The 22,926-nt window shown below is 46.7% G+C and overlaps 1 protein-coding gene across 2 annotated transcripts in view; it reads left to right on the top strand.

The window, feature by feature from the left end:
* Window positions 1–22,044, top strand: part of WDR27 (WD repeat domain 27) — a 183,405-nt gene extending 161,361 nt beyond the window's left edge. The window contains exon 19 of one of the 2 annotated variants that reach the window (XM_069599401.1): window positions 21,178–22,044. In XM_069599401.1, the coding sequence (XP_069455502.1) occupies window positions 21,178–21,518 (341 nt within the window). In that variant the 3' untranslated portion in view covers window positions 21,519–22,044. The remainder of the gene's footprint in view (window positions 1–21,177) is intronic. The other variant, XM_069599393.1, reaches the window with a different exon arrangement.
* The last annotated feature ends 882 nt before the right edge of the window (window positions 22,045–22,926 follow it).

Here is a 22,926-nt window from a genome sequence, read left to right as displayed (position 1 = left end):
CTGCGCGGCCCTCTGTTCCCCTCCCTCTCCCTCCCACCCCCAGAGCGGTGACTGCACCTAAAGCCACAGGTGCCTGCAGTCGAAGGAGAGCCTTGCCTCTCCTGGAAACAGAGTGGTTGCCCTGCCCCCAGCCAGGCCCCTTGCACATTCGCGCCGAGCAGAGGCTCACGGCGAGCGGCCATTATCGCTGCCCCCCACCAACCCTGTCCTCTGGGACCCCTCTTTGCTTCCACCAGCAGCACTGCAGCTTCCTTCTAGACTGGAAGACAGCAGCTCTGCACAGCTACTTGTTTGGAGACCAGAGCTAAATGGCTTCTAAGGAGGGTCCACTCTTGAGGGAGAGCCATGTATTGCCCCTGGTCCAGTGCAAATGGCCTGCGCCCTTTCAGGCCGGGCGTCCAGGTCTCTGGGTGCCCCATCCACACTGGATGCCCGCCCCAGCAGGCACGTGGCGCCTGGCAGTTCCCTTGGCAGACTGGCGCCACCGCACTCCAGTGTCCGAGGATGGTCCAGCTGGGCCCCCCACGGCCCTGGGCACAGGGCACGGGGCAGACACCGCCGGTCACTGGGCAAATCCTGCCACGGCCCCTCTAGCACGGGTGGGCCAGCGGGCTGGAGCAGCAGCGGCGTCCGCGGCTCCGCCAGGGAAGCGCGATGGCCACGCGGGCCGGAAGCGGCTGAGAGACGGGACAGGGACAGGGAAGGGCGGGGGCGCTGGTCCCGCGAGACGTGATGGAGGCGGAGCCGCGCGGGGCGGCCGCGGCCGCGGTTGCGCGACAGGCAGCGGGAGCCCCGGCCCCGGAGCAGGCGCGGGGCGGGGGCGCGGGACGGCGTGCGCGCGGCCTGGGCGCGTCCCCGGGCTGGGCTGGGGCGCGTGTCCGGCCGGGGGCGCCCGCGAGGCCCGCTGGCGCCGGGCGCGCGCCGGGCAGGTGCTTCCGGCGGCGGTCGGCGCGGCGCTGGGCCGGGAGGGTGGCTCTCCGCCAGGGACCCCCGGGCAGGCGGCGCTTCGGGCGGAGAGAGGCGAGGCCGGCGGTCCGGGAGGGCGCCCCCGAGGGCGGCGCAGCGGTGAGGCGGGGCCGCTGGGGAGGCCCAGGCGGGCCGCGGACTCTCGCTGGCCCTGGCGTGTCCGAGGGGCGCGCCGGGACCAGGACCCGGGCGCCGCGGGGGCGGGGGCCCCGGGCAGAGCCCCTCCAGCGGGCGGCTGCTCCCGCACATCCTGCTGCTCCGGGCTGAGTGCCTGCCTCTCCCCGCCGCCCGCCCCAGGCCTCTCCCCGCCGCCCGCCCCAGGCCTCTCCAGCCTTGGGTTCCCTGGGGTGAAGAGGGATGGGGGGAGAGTCGGGAGGTGCGTCCTGCAGGCACAGGCCCCTCCGTGGTCCAGCCGCTGCGCCACCCCCGAGCCGGAGGGACCCGAGGCGCCGCGGCAGGGTTGGGGCCGAGTGTCGCGCCAACGTCCGCGTGACCCGGCCGGTAAGGCTGGCCTGGCCTGCACCTGGTGGCCAGCTCTCTGTACCTTCTCATCTCCTCCAGTTGTTGGGTGACACCTGGACCTTTATCTGGTAACAAATAACAGCGGGGCTTGGCTGCTCACCCAGGTGGTGCGTGATCCAAAATAAACCGATGGAAGGAAGCCACACTGACGCTCAGTAGGCAAAGTGTCGTGCCGCTTTCGGACGGGAACCGGGGGTGGACGGGCGTGTCCACCCTGCTACAGCAGTTATTTCCACAGACGCCTCAGGATAATGCATTTCCAGAGAAAACTTGTTTTCAAAACTGATTTGAGTTCCAGCTCTGTGGCCGTAGCGCCCAGTGGCATCTCACATGTAATTCAGTTGATATACTCAGGGCAAAGCCAGTTTCCTTAATTTTCCAATTGATAATCCAGCTCAAATGGACATAATTAATAAGACAAATCTTAATATTTAATCAGTTAACAGTGCTTGTCAGAATTCCAAAGCTGAAATTTGCTCAAAAATTTAATTATTCTAAAGCTTGGTTATGCAATAAAACTAAGTGATTTTAACTCAAACTGACTATAGCTACTTTGGATTTTTTAAAATTAATTAATTGATTTGACTTTACAATATTGAAGACGCTTACTCCTTGGAAGGAAAGTTATGACCAACCTAGATAGCATATTCAAAAGCAGAGACATTACTTTGCCAACAAAAGTCCATCTAGTCAAGGCTATGGTTTTTCCAGTCACGTATGGATGTGAGAGTTGGACTGTGAAGAAGGCTGAGCGCCGAAGAATTGATGTGTTTGAACTGTGGTGTTGGAGAAGACTCGAGAGTCCCTTGGACTGCAAGGAGATCCCACCAGTCCATTCTGAAGATCAGCCCTGGGATTTCTTTAGAAGGAATGATGCTAAAACTGAAACTCCAATACTCTGGCCACCTCATGCGAAGAGTTGACTCATTGGAAAAGACTGATGCTGGGAGGGATTGGGGGCAGGAGGAGAAGGGGATGACCGAGGATGAGATGGCTGGATGGCATCACTGACTCGATGGACATGAGTTTGGGTGGACTCCGGGAGTTGGTGATGGACAAGGAGGCCTGGCATGCTGCGATTCGTGGGGTCCTAAAGAGTCGGACATGACTGAGCGACTGAGCTGAGCTGAACTGCCATACATTGACTTGAATCTGCCATGAGTGTACATGTGTTAAAGAGTTTTCTACCCCCTTGGAGGAATCAGTGGTGAAGGCAAGCCTGGCATCCTTATTCTTCTAATAGTTCCATCAGGTAGTATCTGGAGTTGGACCTGAGATGCGCAACCTTGTGCCTCTGGTTTATGTGAAGAGCCTGTAAGCTTTTCCTCATGAGCCAGAGCTTCCAGCATGACTTATGGGTCCCCAGAGGAAGCAGTGAGGCTGATGTGTGAGATGGACGGTGTTCCATGGCCCAGACACTCAGAAGTCGGTCCCCAAACCAACTCTGACCCACTAGAGTTGATCACCACTCTTGTAAGTGACTTCTCAGTGTGAAACTCAAAGAAGAGGTATATGTGCCCTCTCTGGGTCGATGAGGTCATCTTCCTGCAGACGAAGGTGACACAGAAAGAACCCCTCAGAGCTTGGCCTTGTCACCCCACAGTATGCATGAATGGTTGTGGGGGGTCCACCTAGGAGGCTGCTTGGGGGACACTGTACCACTAGGGGGCCTGTAGAAGCAAGTCTTGTGGATCCTGGTGAAGACATGACTCATGACGGTGTAACATGCAGGACAGTGTCGAGAAACACAGAAGAAGGCCTGGAGCAAACTCTTGTTCTCCTCCATTCCCAGAGCAGGATGCTGAGCACCAGCGTCTCCTTGTTTTGGTGGAAATGTCAGTGCAAGGACAGCATGGGAAGGAGAGCATCTCAGCACATTCTCACAGCACATGCGAAACATACGTAGACGCAAAGCGGCTCAAGAAGGAGGATGCGGAGCTCAGTCGTTATTGAGGTGCATGGGTCAGAGCACTTTCTTCCTCTTTCTTTTGTCCCAGTGTGACTCGAGTCTGCACTCAGCCCCTTAGAAGATTGTCCCCTGACCCTACGGATTCCACAGTTTACACCTTCAGCAGGAGTTTTTTGAATGATGGGCATTAAGTTGGATTCCACAGTAACAAATGCTGTGACTTAAGCCCTGTTTAAGCCCCAGGACTGGAAAAGGTCAGTTTTCATTACAATCCTAAAGCAATGCCAAAGAATGCTCAAACTACTGCACAATTGCACTCATCTAACACACTAGTAAAGTGATTCTCAAAATTCTCCAAGCCAGGCTTCAACAGCAAGTGAACCATGAACTTCCAGATGTTCAAGCTTGATTTAGAAAAGGCAGAGGAACCAGAGATCAAATTGCCAACATCCGTTGGATCATGGAAAAAGCAAGACAGTTCCAGAAAAACATCTATTTCTGCTTTATTGACTATGCCAAAGCCTTTGACTGTGTGGACCACAACAAACTGTGGAAAATTCTGAAAGGGATGGGAATACCAGACCACCTGACCTGCCTCTTGAGAAATCTGTATGCAGGTCAGGAGGCAACAGTTAGAACTGGACATGAAACAATGTACTGGTTCCAAATTGGGAAAGGAGTATGTCAAAGCTCTATATTGTCACCCTGCTTATTTAACTTATATGCAGGGTACATCATGAGAAATGCTGGGCTGGATGAAGCACAAGCTGGAATCAAGACTGCCAGGAGAAATATCAGTAACTTCAGATATGCAGTTGAAACCACACTTATGGCAGAAAGCAAAGAAGAACTAAAGAACCTCTTGATGAAAGTGAAAGAGGAGAGTGAAAAAGTTGGCTTAAAGCTCAACATTCAGAAAACGAAGATCATGGCATGTGGTCCCATCACTTCATGGGAAATAGATGGGGAAACAGTGACAGACTATTTTCTTGGGTGCCAAAATCACTGCAGATGGTGACTGCAGCCATGAAATTAAAAGACACTTGCTCCTTGGAAAAAAAGTTGTGATCACCCTAAATAGCATATTAAAAAGCAGAGACATTACTTTTCAGTCAAAGGTCCATCTAGTCAAAGCTATGGTTTTTCCAGTAGTCATGTATGGATGTGAGAGTTGGACTATAAAGAAAGCTGAGTGCTGAAGAATTGATGCTTTTGAACTGTGGTATTGGAGAAGACTCTTGAGAGTCCCTTGAACTACAAGGAGATCCAACCAGTCCATCCTAAAGGAAATCAGTCCTGAATATTCATTGGAAGGACTGATGTTGAAGCTGAAACCTCAATACTTTGGCCACCTGATGTGAAGAGCTGACTCATTAGAAAAGACCCTGATGCTGGGAAAGATTGAAGGCAGAAGAAGGGGACGACAGAGGATGAGATGGCTGGATGGCATCACCAACTCAATGGACATGAATTTGAGTGAACTCCGGGAGTTGGTGATGTACAGGGAGGAGTTGGTGATGTACAGGGAGGCCTAGTGTGCTGCGGTTCATGGGGTCACAAAGAGTCAGACACGACTGAGTGACTGAACTGAACTGAAGCTCTGCTCTGTGTTGATGTCACTCCCTAACCTTTTAACCCAAATCTCCTTCCTGGGAGTCACCCCACAAATACTGATGTGTCATTGCTGGTTTTCCCGCTGCGTCCACTGTTGGGTCATCGGTGGGTTGGCAAACACTGGCCCTTTCAGTGTCTCCCTGCTCTCAGCCCCTCCAGCTGCTCAGTATTCACAATGCCCCTTTCATCCCAGAAGGTCATCCCTGTGCCAAGCACGTAGGAAGCCTGGAAGTGGCATTGTCCTCTACCTGTCAGAGGGGATCCACGCGCAGAGAAGTGCTTTTCTTCTGTCAGAAGTGAGCAGGGGCGACCCTGGATGTGGCATGATGCAGTCATAAGGGGCCACGGGAATGGGGCAGAAGCGTGTGTTTCTCACCGTCTGCTCTCTGGCAGTCCCAAGCCTCAAGGCTTTCCATGAAGACACTGCCTTCCCCCAAGCGCAGCTGTGCGCATGCCTGTGCTGTGGGAGGGGGCACAGCGTCCTCTGTCTCTTAAGGCAGGACGCAGGTTGGGGAGCACGCGGAGACTTCTGATGCCCTAGGAAATGGGGCCAGGGGCCTTTTAGACTTGTTTAGCAGGACAGATTTTGAGGTCAAGAAAGTGATTTTTATTTTGCCAGAAAAGCTTCATGTAAGGAACCTCTACTTTCTTGCTCTAATGGATTTTTTCCCAATATGATGGGAGTGATTAAACTGACTAATTTGCATACTTGTAGGAAATAAAAACTGGGTCAAGAATTGTTCATTGGGTTGTTCCCTTTAGCAACTTGAAAAATAACTTCACCTGAATTCAGTGCTGCTTTCTTGTGGTTATATAAAGCTTAATATTTCTTAAAAATTATACCATTCTCCATCACATTTGCTTTTTTGAGTAAATTGAGTCTTCAGAACATCTAGTTTCTCTCTTGTTGAAGCTCAGAGGCCCCATTGCTTGAATCTGGGTAAAGCCTGTCTGCAGAAGCAGGTTCCTAAAGGTGCGTCCTCATCCGCCCTCTGACTTCCATCAGCTGCCCTTCTTCCCTTGTTGGCCCTGAGCTACATTTCCCATGATAACTTTCAGTCACAGGCACTCACGCACTTTTCCTTTCCCAAGTCTCAGAAGGCAGCCTCTCCTTGGAGTTCATGAGGACTTTATGTAAAATGATGTAATTGAGAGACCATCCCTATCAGGTCAGGTGCTCTGCCCCCGCCCCACCCCGTGCACTGGAGTCTGGAGCTTGCCGCTCTCTCCCCGTCTTATTCTCTCCTCCCAGGAGAGTGTGTGTGTGTTTGCTGAGCTGCCTGGGTTCAGGTGTGATCGCTCCCTCCCAGTGCTTTGTGGGGTGTGGGGCATGCGTGTGTGTGTTTGCTGAGCTGCCTGGTTTCGGGTGTGATCACTCCCTCCCAGTGCTTTGTGGGGTGTGGGGCACGCGTGTGTGTGTTTGCTGAGCTGCCTGGTTTCGGGTGTGATCGCTCCCTCCCAGAGCTTTGTGGGGTGTGGGGCACACGTGTGTGTGTTTGCTGAGCTGCCTGGTCTCAGGTGTGATCCCTCCCAGTGCTTTGTGGGGTGTGGGGCAGGCACTGTTCGTCCATCTCACCATCCGCAGGCACTTCCCGAGTGCCTCCTGTATGTACTCTGTTCTAAGTGTGGAAGTTCAATGGAGAATAGAACTCATGGGGAGAACATTAAAGCCGACGAGTAAACGTGAATTTGGGAGTGTTTGGAGAGAAACGAGATGGAACAAGTGGTCTGTTCACGGCTCCAAGCTTCACAACAGGGATATCTGAGGAGATGAGGGGCGGGCAGGTGGAATGACTGGGAGCAGGGCAGAGGAACTGGCCCCAGAGGTCCTGAGACAGGACGCTGCTCTGTGTGGTCAGTAAGCAGCAGGAAGGCCCAGGGTTTGAGCAGAGAGGTGTGGGAGTTGGGGGTGGTCTCCGAGAAGACCTGTCGGCAAGGTAGTAGCGTGGACTTGTGGCAAAGCCTCTGGGAGGACCTCAGGTGACATGGGAGACCGTCGAGGGTTTCGAGCAGAGAAATGATTCAATTTGACTTAGCTGAAACCTTACCCTGAGGCAAAGGGCTTAGACGACCAGGAAGTCAGAGGCCACAGTCCCCTCACTTCTGACACCGACTGCAAACCTCCATCAAGCTTAAGAAATCCCCAGAAGGACTCACTGAGAATTGTATATTTACAGTTGTGATTTAATGCAGAGAAAACACAGACCAAGGTCAGCCACAGGAAGGTGTGTGTAGGACAGGGTCTCGGAGATGTACCATGAAGGGAGCCTCTGTTGCCCTCTCCCTTTGGAACCAGGAATCTGCCAGCATCTGTGTGTGATGGCCAGTCAACCAGAGGTACCCCAGCCTCAGTGTGTGGAATTGTTATTGGGACCCTGTTTCATAGGCATGACTAACTGTCCTCATGGCACATCTGTCCATAAATCCCCTGCTGCAGGCCTTGGGGCCCATACCTTACACCATCTTGTTACTGCCTGTCTGGCTCAAGCCTCCAGACAGTTGCAGATCACTCTCAGGAGTTGAAGACCAAGACCAGACCTCTTCAGGGGCAGAGTGAGACTCTTCCCTGCTTGTCTGTCTGCTGTGTTAGGTAGTGGCTGCTGAATCTCAGGCAGTGCCGGAAGTTTTGGCTCAAAGCTTCTCAAACGTTTCAACTTCTCTTGGAGGAAATGAATTCTTATACTTTGGTAATAAGTCTGTTAATTGGTAATATGTTGAACTTGGGTAAAGCCTTTCTGTAGAAGCCAGGTTCCCAAAGTTGCATCCCTCCCAGCAACTGCCCTTCCCTTGCTGACTCTGGAGAAACACTAAGCAAAGCATTGAAGGTTTAGGCAGTTCCTAAAGAATTAATTTTATCTCAGACTTTGGCAGTGTTATTATTACAGGAAAATAATTATCCTGATGGCCCATCACATTGGTCCAGGGGAATATTAATTATCCTGATGCCCCATCACTTTGGTCCAGGGGAAGATGCAGAGGGCTGTTGCCGTGATTGATCATTTAGTGAGTGGTCCCCTGAACACCTGTCTGCATTCCCCACACTGTGTGTCTTCCAAACATTTGGGTTACAAATAGCAGATATTTGAAGACTACTGGAACTGTTGGCACCGAAGCCTCCAAAAGTCCTTCAAACACTGCTGATGCCCAGGAGCACATAGACCAGGGAAGACTTCCCAAACTTTGAAAATCAAAGCCAGAAGAAGCATTTTTTGTTGCTGTTGAGCATCAGCTGTGAGTGATGGGTGTTTCCAGAGAAGCGGCTTATCCCAGGACCCAGAGTGTAATTATGAGGGAGCAGAGTGCAGGGGTGCCCTGTGTGCGAGGGGGACGGACCTGCGTCGGGAATGGGTAACGCGCGCACACGCTGCACTCGGAATTGGCAGAAGCCGTGGTGCACACTGCACAGAGGCCTCAGATGGTGAAAAGGGGGTGCCTGCCTGCCGGAGTCTAGAGGAAAAGTGTGTGCTGGGTTCCTCCTGAAATGAGAGCTAAAGCAAAAGTCATGTGGAAACGTTGTGGTAACTTCCGAGGTAGTTCACAGAACTGATTGGCCTGAGAGAGACCTGTGGACCATTGGGAACAGTGTGTTAAAGCCAATTTTTGTCTCCATTAGAGTCTAATGTGAGACCTTCCTCTTCTCTTCCGTTTCCCTCCCGTGGTTTCTCATTCTTGCCCAGTTTCCTCGTTTATTGTATTTCATACTGAATCTTCAAACACTGTTGAACAATAAGATGGCCAACAAAGAGGGCTGAGCTGGGACAACTGACTCAGCCTCTCCTAGCGTCCTCTGGACAAGCTGCTGTTGGTGACAGCAGAGCGTTATCCATGTGCAGTGCTGGAGACGGTTAAATACTTACGGTGGAGGTCCACACCAGATGGGAGAACTGGGAACAATCCCTCATTTTGCTGGGAAAGCACCTGCAGTCTCTAAATCCCACAACCTGAGCACGAATGGCTCTTGGCTCAGGGACACCAGCCGGGCCCTCCCGCCTCCCCTCTGTGGACATAGATACTCAGGACTGGAGCTCGGCCCTGACTTGTGTGACGGTAGTTCTCAGTAATGCCTCAGCAAGCTGAAGCCTGTGGGACTGCAGTCAAATCCCTGTTAGGGGTCTTCAGAGAAAAACCATATCCTAGAGAAGATTCCTCTGCAGGTCATGAATTATGAGGCCTGTCGGATGAAACAGTCCTCAGGGGCACTGACTTGGTAGGTTTTAATTTGTCCTGTACTTTTACAGCTGGTTTGTTTCTTGGACTTCCAAGATTTACAAATTGCAAGTATGCTTGTAAAGTGGTGGAATCTACTTGCACATTTGTTTCTAACTATTGATTGTTGGGAGATAGTAAAGTTCAAATATTTGCATTAACTTTAGAAATCAAAGGTCAGTTCGGTGAACATTTCTTGGTGTTATTCCCATAATACTTGAAGGTTGAACACATCCGTGATTTTCTTCCCTGATTTCTTGTTATCACATTCCTATGTAAGTCATCTGAGCATAAAAGGGTTTTCAATAACAGTTTCTAAGTACCTATTAATTATATCTGATGTTAGAAGTTCAATTAGTTCAATTTTAAATTTTTTTAGTTTCTAAACAACTAAACATCTTTTTTTCCCTCTTGTAAATTATTTATACTTACTTTTGCTGTGATAATAATATGCCATATTTTCTTCCAACAGCCTAGACCCCAGGCCTGAAACAGTGTTCTTTGCCAAAACAATGCAAAATTTAATCTTGTTGATCAATGGCATTATGACAAGAAAAATGCCGTATATGTACTTTTACTTTCCTCAGGCATACAGATGGTGGTAAAGGAGTACATTAGCTCTTTGGAAGCAAAGCTTAGAGTCAAGGTGATCTTGTTAGAGTTAGCAACAGAGGAAACAAGAAAATCATTCCCGAAACACAATGTCAATCATTTCTCATGCAAAAACCATTTGAGTTGCTCTCTGTGGTTTATGTCCTTTCAGCCTTAGTTGAATGACACTAATATACTCTTCTGGAGGGATTTTAGAAGTTCTCCTTTAGGTTCTGTTATCAGAGTTATATCTGTATTGAAAAGCTTATTTATACTTGTTCATACAATTTTTATTATCTTTTCCAGGGAAGAGAAAACTTGGGAGTTAAGTTCTATCTATAATATTTTATTTTTCAATAGTAAAACCCCTAAACAATATTATAAAATGACATTCAATAGAGGTGGGTGGAATGATGAGTACATAGGTTTTTATTGTGTTTATTCTTATTAAATTTATGCTTATTAGATTATTTAAAGGATGGCTTCTGGCTTATATATGTTTGTGGCTTATATATGTTGTGAAATTTTCTATACTCTCTAATTTTTCTATCTTCAGCTATAAATATAATCCCGCTTTACTCTGAGCAGTTAACATGTTTTTGAATACAGAAAATGTAATACAACTAAAAATGACTTAAAGAAAATATCAAAGTCATTATTTCACATGACGATAAGCCTAGTGGTAGAGTGGCTTTAAATTGGGTGAACAGAGCTGGCGGTCACCTCCTCAGTGCCCAGGATCCTTCCAGCCTCCTGCTTTGCTGCCACCAGCCTGCCTTTCATCCTTCCTCTTCCACGGCTTGCAGTTTGCACAGATGGCAATTCTTGGTGTCACACGCAAGCACAGAATGAGCAGGTGTGGGGACAGGCAGCAGGTGGGGTCCAGCCACGAGAGGACACAGGCCTAGGAATACTGAAGGGAAAACGGGTTCTTCCTGTCTGTTTCTCTCCTGAAGCCCCTCAGCTGGAGTGCGCCCTCATGACTCACTGGTTGAAGTTGGGCCACACGCGCCTGCCCTCATCAGCACCTGCAAAGGCAGAGCCTTACCATGGCTGGAGTGTGAGGCCGCCAGCGCTGCCGTGTGGGCATCAGGGAAAGTCTCTGTGGACCAGGAAGACCAGGCGGGGTCTTGGTGGGCTGCCAGCAGCGCTTCCCACCTGTGCTGCGCTGGCTCCACGCGGAGCAGAGGGTAGGTGGCTGCGGCTGGAACCAAGACCTCTGTCTGCCCTTCTTCCCAGTGACTCGAGGCACACATGGTCCTGCTTGAACCTGGAGCCCATATGTGACTGTGTCCTCTTGGGAACTTGGAACATTGGAATTCATGAAATCCAAAATGACAGGCACAAGCTGGTTCCATTTATTTATTTTCCATGGGCTTGTATAGCTGTTCAATAGCCATTGTGTGTTTTCTGAAGTGTTAAGTTTGTTGCTTTTTGACTCTTCTTTCTTTCATTCTTGGTCAGGGTTTGTCGCTGCCTTTCCTCAAACACTCTCAAGAAAAGAGAAAACCGTGCCCATTGCTCCTTTCCTGGATCTGAATGTTTGTGTGTGCACCTGGCCAAGCGTGTCTTGTCCCCAAGCCTCCTTAACAACAGGTAGTTATTTCCCTTAATGTGTCTACAAAGCCCTAGATGAGAAGGGAAGTGGGGACCCAAGGTCAGTCTTTTTGACCTGTGGATTAAGCATTGGTTGTGGTTTCCTTAGGGAGGAATCCTAAAACACGTTTATTGACAGTGCTCACAGGGGCTCACTGAGATGGAAATCAACAGGGAAACCACCCTTGGGTACCAGAGGGTCCCTGTGAGAAAGACACTTTAGAAGTAAAAGGTAAGATCACGTATAATGAGGACAAAGGGCATTCGGATGACAGTAAGTGATCTGATTAATTTTTATAACATAATTCCTGGGACCTGACCATGGCTCAGATCATGAACTCATTACAGAATTCAGGCTTAAGTTGAAGAAAGTAGGGAAACCACTAGGCCATGACTTGAATCTAATCCCTTGTGATTATACAGTGGAGATGGTGAACAGATTCAAGGGATTAGACCTGGGAGACAGAGTACCTGAGGAACTATGGGTGGAGGTTCATAACACTGTACAGGAGTGGTAACTAAAACCATCCCCAAGAAAAAGAGATGCAAGAAGGCAAAGTGGTTGTCTGAGGAGGCCTTATAAATAGCTGAGAAAAGAGAAGTGAAAAGCAAAAGAGAAATGGAAGGATACACCCAACTGAGTGCAGAGTTCCAGAGAATAGCAAGGAGATATAGGAAGACCTTCTTAAATGAACTGTGCAAAGAAACAGAGGAAAACAATAGAATGGGAAAGGCTAGAAATTTCTTTAAAAAGTTGGAGATATCAAGGGAACATTTCATGCAAGATTGGACATGATAAAGGACAGAAATGGTAAGGACCTAACAGAAGCAGAAGAGATTGAAAAGAATACACAGAAAAACTATTCAAAAAAGTCTTAATGACCCAGATAACCACGATGTTGTGGTCACTCACCTAGAGCCAGGCATCCTGGAATGTGATGTCAAGTGGGCCTTGGGAAGCATTACTATGAACAAAGCTAGAGGAAATGTGGGAATTCCAGCTGAGCTATTTCAAATCCTAAAAGATGATGCTGTGAAAGTGCTACACTCAGTATGCCAGCACATTTGGAAAACTCAGCAGTGGCCACAGGACTGGAAAAGGTCAGTTCATTCCAATCCCAAAGAAAGGCAATGCCAAAGAATGCTCAAACTACCACACAATTGCACTCATCTCACACACTAGCAAAGTAATGCTCAAAAATCTCCATGCTGAGCTTCAATAGTGCATGAACTAAGAATTTCCAGATATTCAAGCTGGATTTAGAAAAGACACAGGAACCAGAGATCAAATTGCCAACACCTGCTGGATCATAGAAAAAGCAAGAGAGTTCCAGAAAAACATCTACTTCTGCTTTATTGACTAAGCCAAAGCCTTTGACTGTGTGGACCACAACAAACTGTGGAAAATTCTTCAAGAGATGGGAATACCAGACCACCTTTCCTGCCTCCTGAGAAACCTATGTGCAGGTCAAGAAGCAACAGTTAGAACCAGACATAGAACAATGGACTGGTTCCAAATTGGGAAAGGAGTACGTCAAGGCTGTATATAGTCACCCTGGTTGTTTAACTTATATGCAAAGTACATCATGAGAAACGCTGGGCTGGATGAAGCACAAGCTGAAATCAAGATTGCCGGGAGAAATATCAATAACCTCAGATATGCAGATGACACCACCTTTATGTCAGAAAGTGAAGAAGAACTAAGGAGCCTCTTGATGCAAGTCAAAAAGAGAGTGAAAATTTGACTTAAAACTCAACATTCAAAAAATTAAGATTATGGCATCTGGTCCCATCACTTCATGGGAAATAGATGGGGAAGCAGTGGAAACAGAGAGAGACTTTATTTTATTGGGCTCCAAAATCAATGCGGATGGTGACTGCAGCCGTGAAATTAAAAGACACTTGCTCCTTGGAGGAAAAGCTATGACCACCCTAGACATCATATTAAAAAGCAGAGACATTACTTTGCCAACAAAGGTCCATCTAATCAAATGCATGTTTTTTCCAGTAGTTGTATATGGATGTGAGAGTTGGACCATAAAGAAAACTGAGCACTAAAGAATTGATGCTTTTGAACCGTGGTGTTGGAGAAGTCTCTTGAGAGTCCCTTCGACTGCAAGGAGATCCAACCAGTCCATCCTAAAGGAAATCAGTCCTGAATATTCATTGGAAGAACTGATGCTGAAGCTGAAACTCCAATACTTTGGCCACCTGATGTGAAGAACTGACTCGTTGGAAAAGACCCTGATGCTCGTAAAGTTTGAAGGCAGAAGAAGGGGACTACAGAGGATGAGATGGTTGGATGGCATTATTGACTCAATGGACATGAATCTGAGTAAGCTCTGGGTGTTGATGATGGACAGGGAGGCCTGGTGTAATGCAGTTCATAGGGTTGCAGATTCAGACACGACTGAGCGACTGAACCAAAAAATTACATCAGCCGTGTACACCTTTTGAGAATTCAAAAATCCCTAAAAGAAAAGGTAGATTTATTGTGATTGGGAACAACGTGAGCAGGGTTTCTTCCTCTCTTCCCTGAAAATGTCATTTCAGTGTGGCTTTATGGAGCCTTGGCCACTGTGTCTGCTGAGTGCCAGGGACTCTCAGGCACGTGGCACTCCCGTGTGAGCTGGCAAAGGGCCGCACAGAGAGCCACTGCAGGTGCGTGCAGTGCACATCCAGCGTCCGTTCAGCACCCGCAGCCCACCTCGCGGCTCATCTGGTCCTTGCCCATCTTTCGTCACCCTATCTCCTGCTGTCTGTCAGGCCCCTGGACCTGCCCCCTTCTGACGCTGTTCTCCTTCAGAACATTGACCTCTCGCCTTTGCCAAAAGGCTCCACGCCTGGGTCTTCTGGACGAGCGTTAGTGGGTCCTGTGGCTTGTCCTGCACTCACCTCTAGGGCCCTGCCCCACTGCGGCTGCCGCTTGCTCAGCTGTTTAACAGAAGAGGTGGCACAGGTGGCATTTTATACTTGGCAATTTAAGTTTAGGTCAACGTACTAATATCAATTTCTTTGCTGGACTTGTCATAAAACTAGTACCAGATTATCATCTAGTCTTTGGCCATTCCAGAGCTGACAGTGAGTGAAGTAAGTGGAACCTTGGGTTACAGATCAGGTAATCCCATCATAAGTGATTATCTCTTGTGAACACTACTCATGGGTGATTCCTTTCCTCTGCATGTGATGAAGAGTTACTGAGTACTTATGGATGAAAGTGACTTTGGATCAGCCCCAAAGAAGGCTTTGTGAACCAGTTTGGGGTCTAGGGCAGTCACCGAATGTGCAGATGGCTGGGACTCGGGGCAGCCCCTGAAGATGCGTCAAGAGATAAAGCATTCCATGCTGCACAGTCGCAGCTGTTCTGAGTCTTCAAGTGAAATTGTTAAGGTCAAGCTCTGAAAACTCTTCCTGGAAACAAACGAATGCATTTTTGTTTTTGTATTGAACCAGAATTTCCCATACATGTTTGGCCCTAGGGCCCATCATTAATATTTTGGGTTGTGTGTCAATATCACCAAGAATCAGTGTTCATGGAGCACATTTTGACAATCATACCCTAACCTAGTGGGCTTCCCTAGTGGTTAAGATGGTAAACAGTCTGCCTGAAATGTGAGAGACCTGGGATCGATCCCTGGGTAGGGAAGATCTCATGGAGAAGGGAATGGCAAATCACTCCAGTATTCTTGCCTGGAGAGTTTCAAGGACAGAGGAGCCTGGTGGACCACAGCTCATGGAGTCGCAAAGCGTGGAACACGACTGAGTGATTAACACCCCCCCACCACCACACTAACCTAGTAAGTCACGTGTGAACCAAACCTGAAGCCTTTGACACTGTAATCTGTTCGAGTTTCTCTCAGAAGCTGACTGAACCCTGAGGACCATGTCTGCATGGCCCCACGGTCTCAGAAGCTGACAGAACTGAGAGGAGTGAGTCTGAATTTCCCCACTGTGTCTAGAAGCTGAATGAACCGGGAGGAACATGTCTGCACGGGCCCACCGACTCGGAAGGTGATTGACCTGACGGGAGCTTTTCTACATCACCCGCACAGAATCCAGCAGCTGACTGAACTGAGAGGAGCGTGTCTTCTTGGCCCTCAGTGTCTCAGAAGCTGACTCACTGAGTGAAGCTTGTCTGTATGGCAGAACCTTACTGAACTGATAGGATCATATCTACATGGCCCTCACTGTTTCCAGAACCTGACTTAACTGAACTGAGAATTTCTGAATGGTTCTCACTGTCTCAGAAGCTGACTGAGCTGAGACGAACATGTCCTCTTGGCCCTCAGTGTCTCAGAAGCTGACTCCCTGTGTGAAGCTCGTCTGTATGGCAGAACCTGACTGAACGGAGAGGAGCCTGTCTGCTTGGCCCCACACTCTCAGAAGCTGAGGGAACTGAGAGAAGCATGTCTTCATGAACCGCACTGGCTCAGAAGCTGACTGAACCCTGAGGAGCATGTCTGCATGGGCCCCTGTCTCCAGAAGCTGATGAGCTGAGAGCAGCCTGTCTGTGTTTCCCACGCTGTGTCCAGAAGCTGACTGGACTGAGAGGCGCATGTCTGCTTGCCCTCCCCGCCTCTCACAAGCTGGCTGATCTGAGAAGCATGTCTTCATCAATCCCGCTGTCTCACAAGCTGACTAAACTGAGAGGAGCCTGTCTGTATGGACCCTGCTGTCTCCAGCTGTACCATCACCACGGGAATTGACTAAGAGTAAAAGGTCAGAGAAGAACAAGTCGGTCATTAATATTCACGGGTGACCTCCCATCATTCTGAATGACCTCCCCATGACCTTGGATGAGGTACAGGTTGGCGGGTATTTGCTAGCATGTGATTCTCCTGGTGTTTGAACCCTACCAGTGTTGGCAAAGCTGGATCTCATCTGGAGGAAGTGCTTGGAGCTCGTGCTCTGGGATGACAGCAGCGTCAACGTCCAGGCTTCTGCGGCCTAAATGAACCAGTTTTCCTCGTCACCCCTGACGGCTGCGTTCCTTTGCCACCTGGGTGGTTCTGTTTTGTCCGGGATCATAACTACATGTCTGTTCCCCTATAATCCACCTCCTGAGACTATCATACCCAAATACTTAAGTTAATTATTATATGTTTTCATGATTAATCCTTTATTTTTTGACCAAGAGATATTTTCTAGCACATTTTCTATTACCTACCCATTTTCTATTATAACCACAAATTTATGGCTTTCCACAAATGCTTAGTTGAGTATAACCGTTTGTTTTCCTCAAGTCACTGAAGGCCTCAAAGAGATGATGTCTTTAGTATCTCCAGGCTTATTGAAAGTCACCCCTCAGCATCAGTGCCAACAACCAAAACAAAATTAACAGAAGGCTGTTTGGGGCCATCTTGCATTCTCCTGCTCAACATTTGGAAGCAGCCACTGCGTGAGACGCCTTATTAGATCATTTAAGAATAACAGAGGCATCAGATCTGAGTCCTAGGAGCACATGGTGTGTAAGGGGGATGGAAAGAGCAAGAGAGAGGTTAGTAGCCACTTGCTTAACAAAGTAGAAAAACTTTCTTCTTAAGAAAGGTCATGCTTTCTGTCAACACTTCTGATTTTGCTCTGTCTTTATCAAGATACTTTTACCTTTTTTAAAAAATTGAGATATAGTTGATTTACAATGTTATGTTAATTTCTGCTATACAGCAAAGCGATTCAGTTAAATATACATGCTTTTTAAAAAATGCTCTTTTCCATTATGTTTTATCACAGAATATTGAGTATATTCCCCTGTGCCTTGTTTATCCATCCTGTGTGTAATAGTTTACATCTGCTAACCCCGGACTCCCGCTCCATCCCTTTCCTACTCCACTTTTACCTTGTTCTAATGACAGAGTTTATTAAACCAGCTTCCCCTCTCTTTTATTCTAGAGTTGCCAGTTTTTATTTACTAACTTTGATGTACCGTGATTTATAGTGTCACCAAGCCATTTAGTGACAATTTTCCCCAATATCTAGAATCCTGCATTTTTTCCTTACCAGACTTTAGCTCAAACATCCTGGAATTGGCTACAACTCTGCAAGTTGGGTCAGTTGTGCGTCAACTGTCTGAGAAGAGAAAGCGAAGCAAGATTTCTGTGAGAACACGAAGGAAGAGTCATTTCTGGGAATCTGTGTGTCCTGTACACTCTCAGGCAATTAATAGGCCACAGGCAGGTGCAAACACAGACAAAAATATGTTTTAATGATATGTTGACTTCTTCTCTTCACTATGATTTCCTTTATCTTTCCTTCAGTTTCACTTGGTGTTCCTTTTCTAGTTCTTGACAGGGAGGCTTAGACAATATTTCTCAGCTTTTCGCCCTAGTGTCTGTGCTACAGACGCAGGAGTTTCTCCTGCCCCTCACTCGTTTCCGCAAGTGAGCTTGTGTTTTCAACAACTTTATTTAGGTAAAATTGATATACAACAAATTGCACCAAATACAATAAATATACTTCGCAAAGTAATGAAATTCCTAAAGAATACCTTTAAAAAATCTACACCAACTCTTGTACTTAGAGGTGAAGCTCATTTCATTATTCAAAGCTCATTTCCTCCACTGCGGTAATGACAAGCCTTGTCCACTGACCCTGAACAAAATGTTAACTCTGCAAAAGCCAGAGTCCCTTGGACCCAGTTAATTCGGGTCAAAATTCTAACAGACATTTGATTAATTAACTTATTTATTTATTTAATTGGAGTATAGTTGATTTACAGTATTAGTTTCAGATGTACAACATAATGATTCAGTGTTTTTGAAGATTAAACTTTATTTAAAGATATTACAAAATAGCTATATTCCTGGTGCTATACGACATATCCATGCTGCTTATCTGTCTTATACATAGGAGTTTTTGTGTCTCTTGATCACATCCCCCCAGCTCGCTCTTCCCTCCTCTAGTCTGTTTAAAATTGCAAGTCCTCTATATCTGTGTGCCTCTTTCTGTTTTGTGGTATTCATCTGTTTGTTTTATCTTTAAAATCTCACATATAGGTGTCATCATACAGTATTTGTCTTTTGCTGCCTGACATTTCATTTAGCACGATACCCTCCAGGTCCCTGCATGTGGTTGCGAATGACATTACTTTATTTTATTTCCCCAAAGAAAAGCAAGGAGCGAGAAGAAAACCTTAAGTGAACACTGCAAAGAAATAAAGGAAAACAAAATAATGGGAAAGACCAGAGATGTCTTCAAGAAAATTAGAGATACCAAGGGAACATTTCATGCAAAGATGGGCTCAATAAAGGGCTGAAATGGTATGGACCTAACAGAAGCAGAAGATATTAAGAAGAGGTGGCAAGAATACACAGAAGAACTGTACAAGAAAGATCTTCATGACCCAGATAATCATGATGGTGTGATCACTAATCTAGAGCCAGACATCCTGGAATGTGAAGGCAAGTGGGCCTTAGAAAGCATCACTACAAACAAAGCTAGTGGAGGTGATGGAATTCCAGCTGAGCTCTTTCAAATCCTAAAAGATGATGCTGTGAAAGTGCTGCACTCAATATGCCAGCAAATTTGGAAAACTCAGCAATGGCCACAGGACTGGAAAAAGTCAGTTTTCATTCCAATCCCAAAGAAAGGCAATGCCAAAGAATGCTCAAATTACCACACAGCTGCACTCATTTCACATGCTAGCAAGGTAATGTTCAAAATCCTTCAAATTAGGCTTCAGCAGTATGTGAACCAAGAACTTTCAGATGTTCAAGCTGGGTTTAGAAAAGGCAGAGGAACCAGACATCAAATTGCCAACATCAGTTGGATCATAGAAAAAGCAAGGGAGTTCCAATTAAACGTCTGTTTGTTTCATTGACTACACTAAAATCTCTGACTGTGTGGATCACAACAAACTGTGGAAAATTCTTCAAGAGATGGGAATACCAGACCACCTTACTTGCCTCCTGAGAAACCTGTATGCAAGTCAAGAAGCAACAGTTAGAACTGGACATGGAACAACTGATTGGTTCCAAGTTGGGAAAGGAGTACGTCAAGGCTGTATATTGTCACCTGCCTATTTAACTTCCATGTAGAGCTCATCGTGTGAAGTAACGCACTGGATGAAGCGCAGGCTGGAATCAAGATTGCTGGGAGAAGCACCAGGAACCTCACACCTGCAGGTGACATCAGCCCAGAAAAGCAAAGAGGAACTAAAAATGCAGCAGAAAGCTAAGAGGAACTAAAGAGCCTCTCGATGAAGGTGAAAGAGGAGACTGAAAAACCTGGCTTAAAACTCAGCATTCAGAAAACTAAGATCATGGCATCTGGTCCCATCACTTCATGGCAAATAGATGGGGGAACAATGGAAACAGTGAGAGACTTCATTTTCCTGGATTCTAAAATCACTGCAGATGGTGGCTGTAGCTTGGAATTTAAAAAACAGTTGCTCCTTGGAAGAAATGCTGTGACAAACCTAGATAATGTATTAAAAAGCATTACTTTGCTGACGAAGGTCAGTATAGTCAGAGCTGTTTGTTTTTCCAGCGGTCATGTACAGCTGTGAGAGTCGAACCTTAAAGATGGCAGAGTGCCAAAGGATTGATGCTTTTGAGCTGTGGTGCTGAAGAAGACTCTCGAGAGTCCTGTGGACTGCAAGGAGATCCAACCAGTCCATACTAAAGGAAATCAACCCTTAATATTGATTGGGAGGACTGATGCTGAAGCTGTAGCTCCAATGCTTTGGCCACGTAATTTGAAAAGCCGATTCACTGGATAAGACCCTGATGCTTTTAATATTGAGGGCAGGAGGAGAAGGGGGCGACAGAGGATGAGATGGTTGGATGTTGTCCCTAACTCAATGGGCATGAGTTTGAGCGAACTTTAGGAGATAGTGAAGGACAGGGCAGCCTGGCGCGCTGTAGTCCCTGGGGTTGCAAAGAGTCGGACACGACCGAGTGACTGAAAACAGCATTATTTACTGCGTCTCCTCTGCCCTTCCACCTGCTGCTGGACACTTAGGCCGCTTGCCTCGCTTGAGTACCGTGAGTGGTGCTGCTGTAGATACTGGGGTTCATGTGCCTTTTGAATCGGCGTTTCTGTTTCTTTGGCTGTGTACCCAAGTCTATAACTGTTAGAGCACATGATGGTTCTGTTTTTAGCTTTTGAGCGAGCTCAGTGCCGGTTTCCACTGGCCACACCAGTTTGCATTCGCCTTAACACGCACACGGGCTCCATTTTCTCTGCATCCCCACCAGCACTTATTATTTGTGATCTTTGATGATGGCCGTTCAGACAGGTTTGAGGCAATAGCTCACTGTGGTTTCTGTTTGCACTTTGCTAATGATTACTGATGTTGAGCATCTCTTCATGTGCCCGTTGGCCGTCTGTGTGCCTTCTTTGGAAAAATATCTATTGAAGCTTATGCCCAGTTTTTGATCAGGTTGCCTGTTTTTTGGATGTCTGGTTGCATGAGCCGTTTATATATTTCGGTCATTAGCCCTTTGTCTGTCATTTATCTGCAAGTGTTTTCTCCCAGTTAGAATGTCGTCTTTTCATTTTGTCCGTGGTTCCCTCTGCTGTGCGAAAGCTTTCTCCAAGTTTAGTTTGGTCTCATTTGTTTACTTTTTATTCTGTTTCCTTTGCCTTAGGAGACAGATCCAAAATAATATTATAATTTATGTCAAAGAGCGTTCTACCTCGTTTTCGTCCAGGTTTTTTCTAGTCTTCTATTTAGATCTTGAATTCTTTTTGAGGGTGTGTGTGTGTGTGTGTGTGTGTGTGTGTGTGTACGTATGCTACTGGAGCACATTCTGATCTCGTTCTTTTGTGTGCAGCTGACCAGGTTCCCCAGCTCCACTTCTTGAAGAGGCTGATTTTCCTCACCGTATATCCCTGCCTCCTTTGTCACCGATTGGTTTCAACGCACCAACGTTATGGCCTGGCTCTCTCCAGTGTTGTCTGCTCACCTTTCCTGGAAAACTGCTCACGCGTCCATTACACTGGCTGTGTGGACTCGGGCCTGATTTCCCCTTACCAGGAAGTATCTGGGGATAGAAAAATAAATCTTACTCGAACAAAATGTAAGATCGGGTGGCTGGAAATATACATTTTCAAGTTCTTTACTGCTCATTTAACCTTGCTCAAAAGTTTCCTAGAAAATAAATTCCACTTTTGAAACCTGTCTCTTGCAAAACCATATTTGGTAGAATTTTCCTCCCCACCTACCTTGATCCATCACATTCTGCCTCAGTCTGCTGTCATCTGGCAAAGCAATTGTAAAGAACCCTTTCTCAAATCAAACTTTTTGAAACGTTGTGCACATCTCAGAGTAAAATAATATTAATGAAGCTATATTAAAACCTGAATTAACATACAATTATCTTTAATTTGTTTTCATTGTTGCAAAATCTCAAGTCAAATGGGCTAAGCAAACATGTGAGTCACCTCAGGAAAAATAAAATTATACTTCTAATGGCCAAAAGGTAAATTAAACAAAATAAAACTTGAGCATGATGAAGTGAAGAATTTTAGGATAGTTTTGGTAATCCTGCCAAGTTTTAGTTCAGTTGGAAGGCCATTAGAAATGATGAAAATTTCATTTCAACCCTGAGTTTTAGCGGATTATTAGGACCGTCTACTTCACCATTTTATTAACAACTCTTAGCTGTGTTACTGAACTATTTGAGATAAAAATGAAAAAAAAAAAATTCATGGCGCTCTGGCTATAAGAGCTTTTGAATGTTTCCTTGGTGCTGGTGAAGAAGCGCACAGCAGCAAGCCCTGTGCCTGACAGCCCCAGAGCAGCAATTATCATGCTTGGTTTCAGTTTATGAATGACTCCCTCCTCCTCGTATTTCTCGGTAGGGAGAAAGATTAATTTAAATTTTTCTACTTCTTTTTTCTAGTAAAAGGCACATATCATGTGGGGAAGATAATGGAATGCAGAGAAAGAGGTTTCACTATAACAAAGATAGGAAGGTACTTTCCTCAAAGTGTTCACAGAGAAGTGCACACGCCTTTCTGTTTTTAAGTGGTCAGATTGCAAACTTTAACACCCCTAAACTCATATCGATTTGAGAGATTACCACATGCAGAAAAATAAATGAGCACTAAGCATGATGGCAGCACCCTTCACTCTTTCTGGTTTGATAGTCCAAGGATGCAAAATAGTTTCCACTTTATAAAATCTTTAAAACCGCCAGGGGAGACGTGCTGGCCTTCTCAGTGCTGGAGCAGAAAAAGCTTCAGCTAACCACATGGAAAACACATAAGGAGACCGGATTTTTCCAGCCCATAATTCAGAGAGAACGAGGATCTCGCTTCCAACACCAGGAGTCCTAGGAGGTGACTGGTAACTTCACACATGGCCAAGTTTTGAAATTGGATGAAGGATGAGGTAGAGAGGGCTACCTCTCTACACATAAAACTTACTTACAGTAGTGATTCTGCTTTTTCCTATCCTCCCTCCCCCCTCCTTAAAATGACACTAACATGATTTTGTGTTGACTAAGAAAAATAACACAAAGCAGCTTTGGCCTATAGGCACCATTTATTAGAATAAGAAACTTTCCAAGAAAAAAAAA

This window comes from Ovis canadensis, chromosome 8 (genome assembly GCF_042477335.2).
Source record: "Ovis canadensis isolate MfBH-ARS-UI-01 breed Bighorn chromosome 8, ARS-UI_OviCan_v2, whole genome shotgun sequence".
NCBI lineage: Eukaryota > Metazoa > Chordata > Mammalia > Artiodactyla > Bovidae > Ovis > Ovis canadensis.
Note: the sequence above shows the minus strand (reverse complement) of the source record. Positions and strands in the feature narration are given on the sequence as shown.